This window comes from Coenobita brevimanus, chromosome 110 (genome assembly GCF_032717465.1).
Source record: "Coenobita brevimanus isolate Jiangsu-jjx chromosome 110, ASM3271746v2, whole genome shotgun sequence".
NCBI classification, from domain to species: Eukaryota; Metazoa; Arthropoda; class Malacostraca; order Decapoda; family Coenobitidae; genus Coenobita; species Coenobita brevimanus.
In genome coordinates this window covers 45,765,414-45,780,894 of record NC_137063.1, presented here as the reverse complement: position 1 = coordinate 45,780,894, position 15,481 = coordinate 45,765,414, and the positions used below count along the sequence as shown (strand labels likewise).

Genomic DNA, 15,481 nt, shown 5'->3' with positions numbered 1-15,481 from the left:
CTGTTGGTTAATTATTACCCTTATGTCAACTCATGCAGGGAAATTCCAGTAGGCCTTCATTATACTACAGGTAATTATAAGTAAATTGTAAACATCCAGTAAAATCAGCCTTTTGCAAGATCTATCTGTCCATAGCCGGACGCCATAATCCCATAAGGGGTGGCCGTTTGAGTTAGTTGTTTTACAGGGAGGGGCACTAACCCTCCACCAACCTACTTGTTGACACATAGGGAACACTATATGGGTTGGTTACATGGTTACCACCCAACATCATATATGGTTTCCTGGCTTACAGGAAATATCACCTGTAACTAAACTAGGATAGATGTGGCAGCCATTATTTTTACCATGAAATCGTAAGAAATTGAACCAATCTTACCAAAATCTTGCGAAAAACTGTGTTTTGGCATTAAACTAATCTGCCGCTGCATTACCTAACCTGAACCTAACCATAGAGTACTGGTACTGTATTATTTTGTTGGAAGGGACACCAGAAAATGGCAGCCCACAAGTAGGAGGGCATTATTTCCAGTATAAACAAGCCCCAGTATTCTAAGGGACCTTAAATTGATCACTGGAGTATGGATATTGAGGAAAAGTTGCTTACAGTCTCTGTAATTTGGGCCTGGTTTTTCCTGGCATGAATTTGGTGTAAAAAAAAAAAAAAAATCCAGGTTAGGCTAGATTTCTGAGGGCTATTGTCATTTCAGGCCAATGGGGGAATTCAGAGTTGTGTGCTACCTAACTGGTGAGATGCACAGTACAGTATACTTTACCTGGTTTTTTAGTGATCATGATTACAGACCACTTTTGTCAAAATTAACTAATCATTTACTGTCCTATTACTAAAAATATATCTCCCAGATGCTTATATATGCAGAACTCATTTATTAGGCAATATATTGATTCAAAGGAGTATTTTAGTGTTATTTTTGGCCTTCAGGATTACAGTATATTTTTCCTTCCTGAAACTGAAATTTACTGGCATTTTAAAGTAGATAGGAAGTAAGCTTATGAATTTTCAAAATTGGATTATAAAACAATTGCTTTGTAAATAAATAGCAGAAAAAATAATAGAAAAAATTAAGTGATTAAATGCAAATATTATCCACAGTTGTTGAGCCTGAGAGGGTTTGTGCATCGGTGGACATAATGGGGTCATCATCGGAAGAAGATGGTCACTTGATTGTGAAGGAGGAGGAAGTGGATGATGATGATGTGGACCTTTGGGAGACTCACCCACGTAGATCTGCCTTCTCTCCATACAGGGTAAACTGCTACTGGATGCTGTTTGTATGACAATCACAAGTTATTGTGGCTCAGGTATTAGTTCTGTATAGTATTTTCACGTTTCCTGCTTATGTAACTATAGAGTTGTTGTGTTTTAAATAGATTGTCTTCATTTTTTGTCCAGAACAGAATATATTATCCCTGTTTTTTATGATGTACTGTACTTTAAAGTCATTATGCCACAGTACGCATGCAGAACTGTAGATCAGGTGCAGTTCTTAAATGTAACAAAGTGTTAAGTATAGGTTACCTATGTATTAACCCTTTAACTTGTAGAGGTTTATTCGAGGTAAATAAAATCATTTGGTAGTAACCAGGATAAAATAAAGGTGGTCCAGCTTCTCATGTCCAAGGGTTGGTTGTGGTTTAATGGTATGCCTCTCATGGGCTTATGAGGCCAGTCACTCTCACCTTAACCCCTAAAGACCGGTGCCTCACGATCGTGCTTTTGTGTAATTTGACACACCAGCCTATCCCGCTCGATCGCTAAAGACACACAAAAACTGGGAGAGGGTAACTCCACCCCTTTGGTGACGTGTATGGGATCAGACCAATTAGAGCTAGAGTGTCTGTGGTGGTATGGTGTGATTGGCCCTCTAAGGTGGGGGAGAAGGAACCTTCCCCCCCCACTACTGTCACTGTACCTCCCTCAGCCCTAATGCGTGATCTCCACATTGTCCCCTCCTAACCAGCCATACCCCTTACAGCGGTGTGTGTGCATAGCAACCCTTCCCCCCCTCTCCCTCCTCCCCTATCCCTCCATCCTCCTCCCCCCTCCAGCCATATGCACTCCACCTCCATTTTTTGCCTGGTTTGTTTTGTTGCTATGGGCATATGCCACAATGACAACTTGTCCTACCAACTTCACACTGACATTAGGTATGTATATATACTGTAATTATTTTGTGTAAATAATGCATTTTCTGTACATTTTCTATTTTCGCCCATGGGGGATCGGTAACTTTTTTGCATCTTTGATGGGCAATTGTGGGATAACTATTTGGTCAGTCTGGCTGAAACATACATTTTCAGATGTGTAAATTCAGTCTCTTGAAATGTGGAAGAAAATTCTTACCTTGGTGAAAGTAAAAAAATCGACCCTGTTTTGCGGCTGGAGGGACAGACCTGCAGAGTGAATTGCGTACTTTAGGGGTTAATTGTCAGGAGTGAGTATCCTAGCTCTGAGTCCCCGTGGTGTTGATGGAGCAGAAAAGGATTAGATGATAACTGGATGAAATTTTAAAATTTGATGATGGCTGGTTTTAGGTCTTTGATAAGGATTCATTATTGCTGAAAAAGCAAGTGCCAGTTGTTAACCCTTTTGATTGTGAATTGTGAATGAGTCAGTACTATACAGGACTGATAGTTTTTTGCATATTTATGTACTGCCTTAACCTTTTCCCGTCAGGGGCGCTTGTAAAAAATTTCTGTGGCAAGTGAAGCGCTGTGCGAACAGTGGCATAGAGTGCCAGAATGAATATCTGATGTACACAACTTCTTCCCGTCCTAAAACCTCCATGTTCTTCACCAACTGACTCCTCTGTTATTTGCCTAATTCTGTCAATAAGTATCCTACCATACACTTTTCCCATTACACTAAGAAGACAAATGCCCCGCTGATTACCACACACTTCCTTTTCCCCGTTTCCTTTGTCTATCTGTCTATCTATTTGTAGCCCGACGCCCTAATCCCGCAAAGGGTGGCTGCAGACAAAATGCCTCTCAGTTGCTCTGTCACCCACCATTTGACTACCCTCTTCCCAACTCACTCCCCCTTCCCTCATATACCTCTCAACTCCATCCTTCCACCTCATCCTTGGTCTTCCCCTCCTTCTCCCTTCTTTCACTTCACTTACATACACTGTCCTAGGTAGTCTTTCATTCTCCAGTCTCTCCACATGTCCAAACCACCTCAGTATATTTTTCCTAATTTTCTCAACCACATCCACATCTACCCCACAATGTTCCTTCACTTATTCATTCATCAACTTATCCCTCCACATCACTCCACATGCTCCTCTCAAGTAACTCATTTCCACTGCCCTCACTCTTGACTTGTTCCCCTCTAGCAAGGTCCATGCCTTGTTTCCATACGTCAGGGTAGGGATCACAATACTATCATGCAGTGACTTAACTTCCATACTCACCTACCCATTGCTCTTCACTGCTTTCAGTGAACCAATGACCTTCCGTCCCTGCTGTACCCTTTCAATCACTTCATCCTCAAAAGTTCCATCCTTACTCATCACACTACCCAAGTACTTGAATGCGCTCACATTCTCCATATCCTCACCATCCAACCTTACTGTGCATTCTGTGACTTCATTCCTCTTAATCACCATAACTTTACTCTTGTTTACATTAACTTTCAGTCTCCTCTTCTTACACGCTGTCCCAGATTCATTCAGCAAACCTTGCAGCTCCCGTTCATCTTCATCCAACAATACTCTATCATCAGCAAACAGCAACATCGGAATCTTCCAAATCTCACCCTCATTCATTAGAGCCACCCCTACATCCACTGCCCTACCTTGCACCTCCTTTACAACCCCATCCATGTATATATTAAACAGCCATGGAGACATCACTCATCCCTGTTTCAGTCCCACATTTAGATCAAAGAACTCAGCTCACCATCCACCAACTCCGTAGCCCTAGCTCCCTTGTACATGCTCTTCACAGCACTGAACAATTTCCCCTCCATATATTCTTAATACGTTCCACGTATCTTGCCTATCTATTCTGTCATAAGCATTCTCCAGGTCCATGAAGGCAACATACACTTTCTTTCCCTCCTTTAGATACTTGTCCACTAAACATCTTAGAAAAAATATCTGATCTACACACCCTTTTCCCTTCCTAAATCCCCCTTGTTCTTCTTCAACTAGCTCCTCTGTTATATGCCTAACCCTATCAATGAGTATTCTACTGTATATTTTACCAGTCACACTAAGAAGGCAAATACCCCTATGGTTACCCCATACTTCTCTCTCCTTTTCCTTTGTATAGAGGAACAATTATACCTGAATTCCAGTCCTCTGGAACCCTTCCCTCTTCCCAAGCCAGTCTACACAACTTCCATATCCACTCCACAACAATCTCAGCTATTTGTGTGTGTGTGTGTGTGTGTGTATCCAACTCTGGGCATGGCTTCACAGCCTGCTCCCAAGGCCCAGTAGTCCTCCTACATACCATACACCTCTACATGTCACCGCTTCAGCACCAACACCCACTGTCCATATTGAGTACATACTAGGGCTATCTCATACAGGATTGATGTATTAGTATTAGCTGGGGTACTTTTACAACATGTCAGTGGGTCTTCTGGTAGATCAGGAATGTCTGTTTTTTATGAAATTCGAACTCTTAAACTGTTCCCTGCCCCAGCGGGGATTTGAACCTGGGTCCGGTAGGACTACAGACCGCTTGTCTACCGATTGAGTCACTGCCCTTGATAAAAAACAGAGGCATGAGTGTTGCAGCTGCACGAGGCTTACATGAAGGAGTGTTAGTGCCAACTTTAACTTGACAAATGGATGTGAGACTGTGGTGTGGCATGAAAATGAAAAGTCAGGAGTGAGAGCAGTGGAGATGGGATTGCTGAGGAATGTATGTTGCGTACAGAGAGTGGATAGAATACAAAATAATATGTTTCATGAAAGATGTGGAGTGAGGAAGTCTGTGGACACCAGAATCGAAGAGAGTGTACTGAGATGGTATGGTCATGTGGAGAGAATGGATAACAATTGAGTGGTGGAAAAGATGTATCTTAGCAAATTTGAAGGAGGGAGGAGGCGAGGTAGGCCTAAGAGAAAGTGGAGGGATATGGTGGATGAGTGTGTGAGGAAGAGAAGTATGGAAGTCGGAGAGACTAGCGAACTGACAAGAGATCAAGCTAGCAGGATGAATGTTTTGAGAAGTGCATGATCAGGGATTTGGCACTCCTTTTTAATGTGACAGCGACCGGATTGACTCTATCGGATACATTTATGTGAAGCTAGAGAATGTGGTAAATGTTTTTGGGGTACCAGATAGAGCCAGGATTCCAAGGGGCTTGAATAATGAGTGAATGGAAACATGGCGCAATGGATTGGGCAGACTTCGGCTGTCTGGACATTGCTGCTTCTCACCCTGCCCAAGGGTGGGAAAGGAGATCCAGACGATGATGATGATGATAAAGTTTTTAGGATAGAGGGTCGAGACAGATAGAATCGCAGTACTGTATCTAGCTCAAAGCTGAATGTTGACCTTGATGTGTAATATCCGGTGTTTCATGTTATTCAGCATAGGGCTTGACTGAATTACAATGGATAATTGAGAGTTTACTCTTGTATCTCAGCATATCATACAAAGCAATAAAATTGTTAAAGTTAGTTGCTCAGTCCCTCTCCTCCATCTCTCTTTCTTTGTTTCTGTGGGAATGAGGTGACCCCACCACTTGGCACTTGTGTTAAAATAACCTTGCATTTCCTATGGGACAAGAAGGGGGAAGAGATTGTACTTGAGGCTTCATATCCCTAATGATAAAGGAGCCTTATTAACGACCTCACTGCTCAGCGTGATTTGGAAATTAGTTAATATTGTGAAGATGATTGAGACCTGTTGTCATCCATCATCATCCAGTCCTGTGTCGCCCCATGAGGAGCAGAGGAGCCCAGGCCTATGCAAGTTGGTCCTGACATTTAAGATGAGAATGACTAGCTTCACTCATCCCTGAGTGGCATTATGTGAGCAATAAACCCCAGCCACCCCTTAGATATAAACCTACACAGGCTCAATCCAACTGGAGCGCCTTAATTGCCCACTAAACCACCAGGCGCCATAATTTGGTTATATGGTTGCCACCCAGCATAGTAAATGGTTTTCTGGAAATCATTTGGCTTGTCACTCAGTGTAGAGGCACCCATAGGCAGGAGGAGGACGAAAGAGAACTATTGTACCTCTTAAAATTTTTGTAGGTCTAACTTAGAAGAAAGAAATTGCCTAATGATGCTCTCAAAAATGTTTGTAAGTTTGTTTATTTGTTTATTTTTTCTAAGCATTTCCCTTTGTGACCTTTTTAGCCTCCACCTACTTGTGTTGCTGTCTTTGTTTATTTGTTTTTATTTTTCTAAGCATTTCCCTTTGTGACCTTGCTAGCCTCCACTTACTTGTGTTGTTGTGCAGCCTGTGACAGTGCTGACCAACCTACAACGTGGCAACATCCAGACTCAGACCAGCCACGTGGAGCCTGATGACCTCACGCTTCACAACCGCTCTGCCATGGGAGAGCTCTCTGCACATGATCTTAGAGGCAAGGCACTTAACACCACACTGATCATTTTTATGCATCTGGAGTCTTTACATAAATTGTCTTCTTGTATGGAAGGGTAGTCTCATTTTTAAGTATGTTCATATTACAGGAACTCATCTGTACAGTACATAATATCAAGACAGTACACATAAAAATGTGTCACCCTTTCTGTGTTATAGTTGCAACTCAGAATTTTATTTATGCTAACATCAGACAGTTTTGCATAGTCAAGAGAAATCCCAGCAAAGGGTTAAAGCACTAGTTGGAGTGATAGTTGTGTGCTTTGAATGTAACTACAAGCAGTAGTTGGAGGTTTCTATGTATATTATGTCTTGAGACTAACTGCCCTTAAATGTTTTAGACTTTATGATGATGATGTTCAGAATCTGCTTTTTAGACAATTTTGTTAGTGTGTGTGTGTGTGTGTATTTACCTATTTGTAGTATACAGGAATTGAGCAATGCTCGTGTTGTCCTATCTCCAAATCCACATTTATCAAGTCTACCTTTACACACATGAATGTTTTTCTCATGCACCACCTCTTTGTCTAAGTCGTTCCAAATATTTATATATTTACCTAATATACCTAATTGTGATATACACGGAATGTGCTTTGCTTGTGGGTTTCCGTCGCTGTTTCTCAGTAAGTCAAATTTAGCTTTAAACTCGTTTAAGTTTTTAGACTGGACAATCTCTTTGTCCAGGCTATTCCATAAGTCTATACTTCTGTAAGGAAAGCTATATTTCTTGATATCCTTCAAGCAGCTTGACTTTTTCAATTTCATTTCGTGTCCTCTTGTTGCTCTCTTATCCCATACAAACTGTCTTCTTTGTCAATTTTATCTACTCCCACCATGGTCCTGAACACTGCAATCATGTCTCCTCTCTTTCTCCTTTCCTCTAAGGAAGGCAAATCCAGCTTTTCCAGCCTCTCTCTGTATGACAGGTCTGCCAGACTGGGGACCATCTTGGTTGCTGTTCTTTGTATTCTTTCAGTCATGGACCACACTACCGCTGCACATTCTAACCTGGGGCGGATCATGGCCACTATCAATTTTCTCATCATCTCCTCAATCATATAATGAAATGCTACTCTTATGTTAGTCAAGAGTTTATAAGTCTCTCCAACTATCTTGTTAATGTGCTTTTCTGGTGACAAACTATCTTGGACCAGCACTCCCAAATCTTTCTTTTCTCTCATTTTTGTGATTAATTCATTTCCCAACAAATAATTCAGTGATGGCCTTCTGGTACTTCTACACATTTCCAATATTTTACATTTCTTTACATTAAATTTCATTTCCCATGTCCGGGTCCAATCGTGTATCCTATCCCAGTGATATACAGGAAATGAGCTACACTCGTGGAATCCCGTCTCCATGGCTCAGCCAGTCAAACTTTGCTTTAACCCGCCCCGTCCTGACTGATTTTGCACCACTGACCCCCCCCCCCCCCCCCAATCCCGACAGATTTGGGGAAAAAATTTTTTTTGGCTCAAACCTCCGCATTTGGTGAGAAACATCAAAAATTCATAGAGAAATTGCTCACCTGAGGTTTAAAATACCGGATACAGGTAACAGTACCCCTTACCTTACTGTGTTTTCTATGAGGCAGGCTCCAGAGAAAATGAGTTCTGTGGGAGGGGTAACTATTCCACACCACTCATAAATGGTATTTATTTATTTGGTATGATTTTATATGTAGTACAAGAGTATATTGGTTTTCACACAGTAATATAGGCGATATAAGCATTGTTTCACTCACCAAACACATCAACATACCTCACCTTTTTTGGTGACATTACCTGATCATCATTTCTGACTGTTTCTTTCTCTAATGCTACGTAAACTCTGTTCTCCACATTGTCATCGATTGGGGAATCATTCTGGCCTTAAATTTTGTTCCGTGGCACGACATGTCTTTTCTGGCCAGGTCCCTGGTAACAGGTGAATTGCCGAGACAATGCCTTGGGGGGGGGGGAGGTCATGTGAGGTAAGGCATTGTCCCTGCCTGGCATCTGGTAGAGGAAGGTGTCCCATGTATACGTACCAAAAATCACACACAAAATGTGAAAAATGTGCAAATGATGGACCTTGCAATTGCGGTGTGTTTATATACATCAATGTGAGTCACGGTGACAAAACATTCAGACGTATATACACGTCAGTGGGAGTCGGGGGGTTAAACTGTGTGTGTGTGTGTGTGTGTGTGTGTGTGTGAGAGTTATGTATATTGATCCCTTTTGTGTTTTGATGATCACTGCTTTCTAAGGAAGTTATATTATTGCAGATGTTGATATTGATGAGGTTGACAGTAATGGGTTCACAGCTCTTATGTGGTCATCATACTATGGACAGTTGCCCACAGCCCGGCTCCTCCTCCAGCACAGAGCCAAGGCCAATATGGAGGTTTGTGGATGAGAGTTCTTTAACCACCTCATTCTGATGATGTACTGTATTTGTTTTATTTATTTGTGCTATCTTGAGATGATTTTATTTTGATAGGAAAGCATCAGACTCTTGTTAAAGTTAGTTGATGGAAACTTACAGGGTTAATTTGGAAAAACTGTGTGTGTGAGTGACACTGTAAATTCATAATTCCTCACTAAGTTTAATATCCAGGATGCGGTATGTTTGTTAACACAAGGAGATGGTAAATACTTTCAGTGACATTACTGTGCTTTCTGAATTGTGATTGGGCAGGCAGGTACATCATTTCAAACATTTTTTGTTTTCTGAGGTGTTCAGTAAAGAATGGAGTACTTGTAGAGAATGTTTGAGTAGAGCACTGAGTGAGAATGTGTAGGGCACTACTAGGGGATGGTGAAGGTAGATGGGAAAGTAAAGTCCATTTGGCCCTGGAGCCCAGAATCATATAATCCAATTTTCATGTATTTTAATCCAAGGGATGGTTGGGGTTGACTGCTCATGTAATGCCACTCAGGGATGAGTGAGGTTGGTCACTCTCATCTTAAATGTCGGAACCAACCGTTTAGCCCCGGGCTCCTACGTTCCTCATGGGGCAGTGTAGGATTGGATGATGGATGGATGGATTAATTACTAGACATTCATGAGTTGCAATTTTAATGAGGAGGTCCCAGCCTGCAGTCTTAATGGGCCCAGGTTCGAATCCCGGCTGGTGCAGGGAACAGTTTAAGGATTTGAATTTCATAAAAAGCAGACTTTTCTGATATACCACATGACCTGCCGACATGTCATAAAAGTACCCCCACTTATACCAGTACACCAGTCCTGTATGAGACAGCCCTAGCATGTATTCAGTATGGATGGTGGGTGTTAGCGCCAGAATGGTGACATGCGGAGATGTATGAGGACTACTGGGCCCCAAGGATGACCACTGAGACTTGGGAATAGGCCCTGAAGCCTTTGCCCAGAGTCAGACACGTAAAAAAAAAAATAACAATAAAAAAAAAGCTTGTTGCTGTGAATGTCAAGAATTCAAGATATACTCATCTGTGTGGCATTTCACTAATGTTGACTAACAAAAAAGACCTTCATGTTCCCTTTTCTTAACTCAGCTGCCCATGTTTTCATCTTTTATTTCTACATATATTCTTCCTCTGACTTTTTTTTTTTTTTTTTTTTTTAATACATGATAATCATCACTTTGATAGGTAATGTGAGGTACCTATATAAAGGAAACTAAAAAAAAAAAAAAAAAAGTGGCTACTCATGCATGTCAGGTGGAATCAGGAGTCTGGGAGCTTGATTAGCGAGTGAATGAGTGTTTGGCTTATTTCACTGATCATGCTTTTGCTTAGATCTCCCTCTGTTATGTTTTTCTCTTTCTTTGCTTTCTGAGCCTTATCCTTGCATAGGGAAAAGTTGTTAGGATGGTGATGATGACTTCTCTTTCTATGATGCATATTGGTGCATTAATATTTTTATATTCTTAGGGTGAGGATGGGGAGACAGCCTTGCTTCTTTCAGCCACAAGTGGACATCATGAGATCGTAAAGCTTCTCATAAGTTTCGGAGCAGATCCCAATCATGTCGATCATGTAAGCTTGATAGTGATATGGTGGTGAGGTATATGATTAATAATTACACAGTACAATTATCAAAAAATCATTAGGTGCAGTTTTTTGTATGGGTTCATGCCAATGAAACTTTGACTGTCTTTGCTCCAGTAAAAGCATGTGGGTGAATATTACTTGAAGGGATTAAAAGAGATAGATAATTAAACCAAAGTAGATCAGTTAAGTTTGGCTGAGGTATTCTTGATAAACCATACTTTTTAATGCCAATATAGTACTTGGTATTATAATCCCATGTTTCATATTTCTTCAGATGGGCAACACTTCACTGATGTATGCAGCTTATGGTGACCACTCCCACTGTGCCAATGAACTGTTAGATCATGGTGCTGACCCCACCATCACCAATGTGGATGGAGCCTCAGCTTTCACCATTGCAGTCAACCGAGGCAGCAAGCAAGGTGAGTTAATGTAGATTTTTTTACTATTTTATTAATTTGGTATTTTCTATCTGAAAAGTTTTACCTTTGTATCAAACATACCTCTATATTATCCAGTCTTTGCTGAACCATTGGTAGCCACTGCAAAGAAGATGAGTTTGTTATGTGCCTCTTCATTCCATCATTATCACAGATTCCATTGATAATCTGACAATGGTATACTGGGTCCCAGAGTCTCTTGTCAAAGTAAAAGGCAACTGTATCCTAATAATATATTGGAATTGCTTTTATATGGTAGGACTTTGTGTCATATTGCAAGATAGAATAGTTATGAATGTGCCATAATTTCAAGGGAAATCAAGGACTCCTTCCTAGGCTGGAGGAGATTGTTGTAGGGGAAAGGGTTGCTGATGATAGGCTTTGCTGTTTGAGTAATGTAATCAGTATGGAGTTGCTACAAAAACTAGTTTAATTGTAAGTCATAGGTGGTTTGAAGAAACTCAGAGAGCTGTTGACCTAGCAGGGGCAATGGTATTTCTTGTGTGAGAGGTGTAATGCTCTGTGTTAGTGAAACATGGGCAGCAACGAATGAAGATGTGTGTGCAGTAGTGAGAAGAGCTAAACAGATGTGTAATACGACACTGACAGACAGAACAAAGTGCAGAATTAAGAGAATGCTTGGTTATTGTGGAATGTTAGTGACTGTGTAGGGTAGACCAAGGTGGCATGGACATGTAGAGAGAGTGTGCGAGTAACTGAGTGGGTCGTTGTTTGGATACAAATCACACTGTCACTTCAGTGAAGAGTATAGATGCAAGTCTCCTCTCCTTTCACTGTTCCACCTGGTGAACAAGGTTTCATCTTTTCTATCCTTAATGACCTAGAGCAGCTTGTACAGCACCCTACCCGTATCCCTGACCGCCTTGGAGAGAGCTCCAACATACTTGACCTCTTCCTCACAACTAATCCTTCTGCTTACTCTGTTAATTTCTCTCCGTTGGGCTCCTCCGATCACAACCTTATCACCTTAACCTATCCTATCACTCTGGTACGGCCTGTGGACCCTCCAGGGAAACGTCATCTGTGGCATTTTGGAGCTGCGGACTGGGAGGCCCTCAGGCAGTACTTCTTTGATTTTCCCTGGAATGATTATTGCTTCCATGGCCTTGAGCCATCTGAGTGTGCCTTGCGCATTACGGAGGTTATTCTCTTGGGCATGGAAGCATACATTCCTTTCTCATATCCTTTGACTAAAGCAAGAAAGCCTTGGTTTAATCACGCTTGTTCTAATGCTGTCCGCAACAAGGAGAGGGCCTACAAAAGGTACCAGAGCCAACCCACCCCTGAACCACATCATCTTTACGTATCTGCCCGGAATCGTGCTAAGTCTGTTCTTCGCTATGCTAAAAATAATTTCATCCACACTAAATGCTCTCATCTCTCCAACTCAAATTCTTCCCGCTCCTTCTGGCACCTTGCCAAAAACCTTTCTAATAACTTTACCTCATCATCCTTCCCTCCTCTTTTCTACTCTGATGGTTCTGTAGCTATTTCTTCTACTGATAAAGCAGATCTCTTCGCACAGACTTTCTCCTCCAATTCCACCTTAGACGATTCCGGTGCTGTTCCTCCATCACTTCCCCCCTCTGACTTCCTCATGGCTGACATTAAAATTTCTTCAGCTGATGTATTTTCTGCCATCACTGGCCTCAGTACTAACAAGGCATATGGGCCTGATGGAGTCCCTCCTGTTGTTCTCAAGAACTGTGCTTCTGTGCTTACACCCTGCCTAGGCAAACTCTTTCGCCTTTGTCTGTCAACTTGTACCTTTCCTTCTTGCTGGAAGTTTGCTCTCATTCAGCCAGTCCCAAAGATGGGTGACCACTCCCAACCCTCCAGCTATCGTCCAATTGCTTTAACATCCTGTATTTCAAAAGTTTTCGAGTCAATTCTCAATAGAAAAATTTTAAGTCATCTTTCCTATCACAACCTTCTTTCCGATCGTCAGTACCGGTTCCGTCAGGGACGCTCCACTGGCGATCTCACCTACCTTTCAGACTCCTGGTCATCCTCCTTTTGGGACTTTGGCGAAAGTTTTGCCATTGCACTTGACATCTCAAAGGCTTTCGATCGAGTCTGGCATAAATCTTTAATTTCCAAACTGCCCTCCTACGCTTTCTATCCTTCTATCTGTGCCTTCATCGCTAGCTTCCTTTCTGGTCGTTCTATAGCCGCTGTTGTAGACGGCCATCGTTCTTCTCCTAGATCTATCAACAGTGGTTTTCCTCAGGGCTCTGTCCTATCACCAACTCTCTTCCTTTTATTCATCAATGATCTTCTAAGCTGTACATCTAACCCTGTCCACTCATACGCTGATGACTCCATCCTTCACCTTTCCATTCGGTTCCCACAACGCCCATCTCAACAGTTACTTCAACAGACAAGGGATGAGGCTATGGCACACCTAGTGTCAGACTTGGCTCGTATCTCTGACTGGGGTAAAAATAATGTGGTTGTTTTTAATGCATCTAAGACTCAGTTCTTACACCTATCAACCTGACAAAATCTTCCACAGGTATACCCACTAATGTTTAATAATATCCAGCTTAATCCTGTATCATTCTTGAACATGCTTGGGATTTCATTTACTCGGGATGTATCTTGGAAAGATCATATTACATCTCTTGTAAAATCTGCTTCCAAGAGATTGGGTGTGCTAAGCCGACTCCACTCTTTCTTTACCCCTGCACAATTGTTGACTCTATACAGGGGTTTTATCCGCCCCTGTGTGGAGTACAACTCTCATGTGTGGGGAGGCTCCCCACATACAGCTCTTCTCAATAGGGTGGAGTCAAAGGCTTTCTGTCTCATTAACTCTCCTCCTCTTACTGACTCTCTTCAACCTCTGTCTCTTCGCCGCATTGTTGCATCTTTATCTCTTTTCTATTGCTACTTTAATGGTCACTGCTCCTCTGAACTGTCTGCTTGCATTCCTCCACCTCTACAACAGGCGCGTAACACCCGTCTGGCAGCAAACTCTCATCCCTTTTCTGTCCAACTCTCTAATGCAAGAGTTAACCGTTACTCCCAGTCTTTCATTTATGCAACAGGTCAACTCTGGAACTGTCTCCCTCTGTCTGTATTTCCTGCTGCCTATGATCTCCAGTCTTTCAAATGCAGTGTGTCCAGGTATCTCAAAATGATCGGATCTTGAATTTGGCTCTCTATTGTATTTTGTTTTCTCTTGGAGGGAACTGTTACTGCAGGCTCATGGCCTTTGGTTCCTTCTTCCTCGCATTAAAAAAAAAAAAAAAAAAAGTCGCACTTATCTCATCAGGCCTATGCTGTATTGCCATTTTCTTCAAGTTGTTACTGGACTTGATACGTAGATATACCCCCTGTACTCATGTGCAGTATCAGGTATGTTTTGATTTTTATTTACTCTCTTGAATTTGATTTGTTAATGTTGGATTTTTGTGTGTGTGTGTGTGTGTGTGTGTGTGTGTGTGTGTGTGTGGAACTTAAGCCTCATTTAAATTGATCCCCACTTGACACATTTTTAGGAACAGACCTACTACTGAATAAGGGATTACTGTATATTGATCTGATGGTGTGCATTGTTATTCCATCACAGTGCAACTCGTCATGGAGCGCCACTTCCTTAAGCTGCTGGAGCCCTCGTAAATTATGTAGGGTATTTGATAACGTCTCTGTGTACAAATTCAGATGATAAACAGTACTAGTACTGTACTGTATTTATTGTATAGGAAAGGAATTGATTATTTTTAAAGTAACAAGAGCATTATACAACATGGTGACCCCTTGCTTTACTGAAATGATGTATCTAGGCTGTGTTCTGCATATCAGAATACCACATACAGTCATTGTTCACATAATGTGCGAATATTGTTCCTGGCAGGTCCTGCTTTATGAGAATTCCGCGTTATGCAGCCATATGTTTATGTGTTAAAGGGTTTCATGGTACCCAAGCCAGCCCCAACTTCACCTTTTGGGTCAATATTCTGAGATTTTTCCCAGGACATTTACCTACATAAAAATGGCTTCAGTACCCACAAACACTGGAGGATTCCTCAGCTTGAATTGAAGAGTTTGTGTGTGTCTATAGAGTCGATTGGAACTTCTGCCCTCTTCCGTTGGTTGCAGGACATGACCAGGTACCTTTCCATCATAGCAAGTGCTGGGTCAGAAGAATGGCTGACTCATTGACTTGGCACTTTTTGGCGATAGCACAATTACGTTCTCCTCTCTCCTTCTGCTTGATCACGTCAAGCTTCTGCTCCTGGGTCAAACTCTTCCGCCATCTTGCTGAGTCACGGTAGTGCGGCATGGTTAGGCTAGGTCAGGTGGCCAAAAAAAAAAGAGCAAAGTTAACACACGGCATGTGTGGAGCCAGCAAGCGGGCAGAAGGTTGACTGGAGCGACGGAAATCAGGGTTGCCAA

General features: G+C 41.9%; 1 protein-coding gene across 1 annotated transcript; it reads left to right on the top strand.

Moving 5' to 3' along the window:
- Positions 1-1,127: 1,127 nt before the first annotated feature.
- LOC145417367 (ankyrin repeat family A protein 2-like) lies at positions 1,128-15,088 on the top strand. Its single transcript, XM_080286042.1, has 6 exons — positions 1,128-1,269; positions 6,457-6,583; positions 8,873-8,991; positions 10,500-10,604; positions 10,894-11,041; positions 14,655-15,088. Exons 1-6 carry the CDS (start codon positions 1,153-1,155, stop codon positions 14,702-14,704), a joined length of 666 nt encoding a protein of 221 aa, XP_080142168.1. The 5' UTR covers positions 1,128-1,152; the 3' UTR covers positions 14,705-15,088.
- Positions 15,089-15,481: the final 393 nt, after the last annotated feature.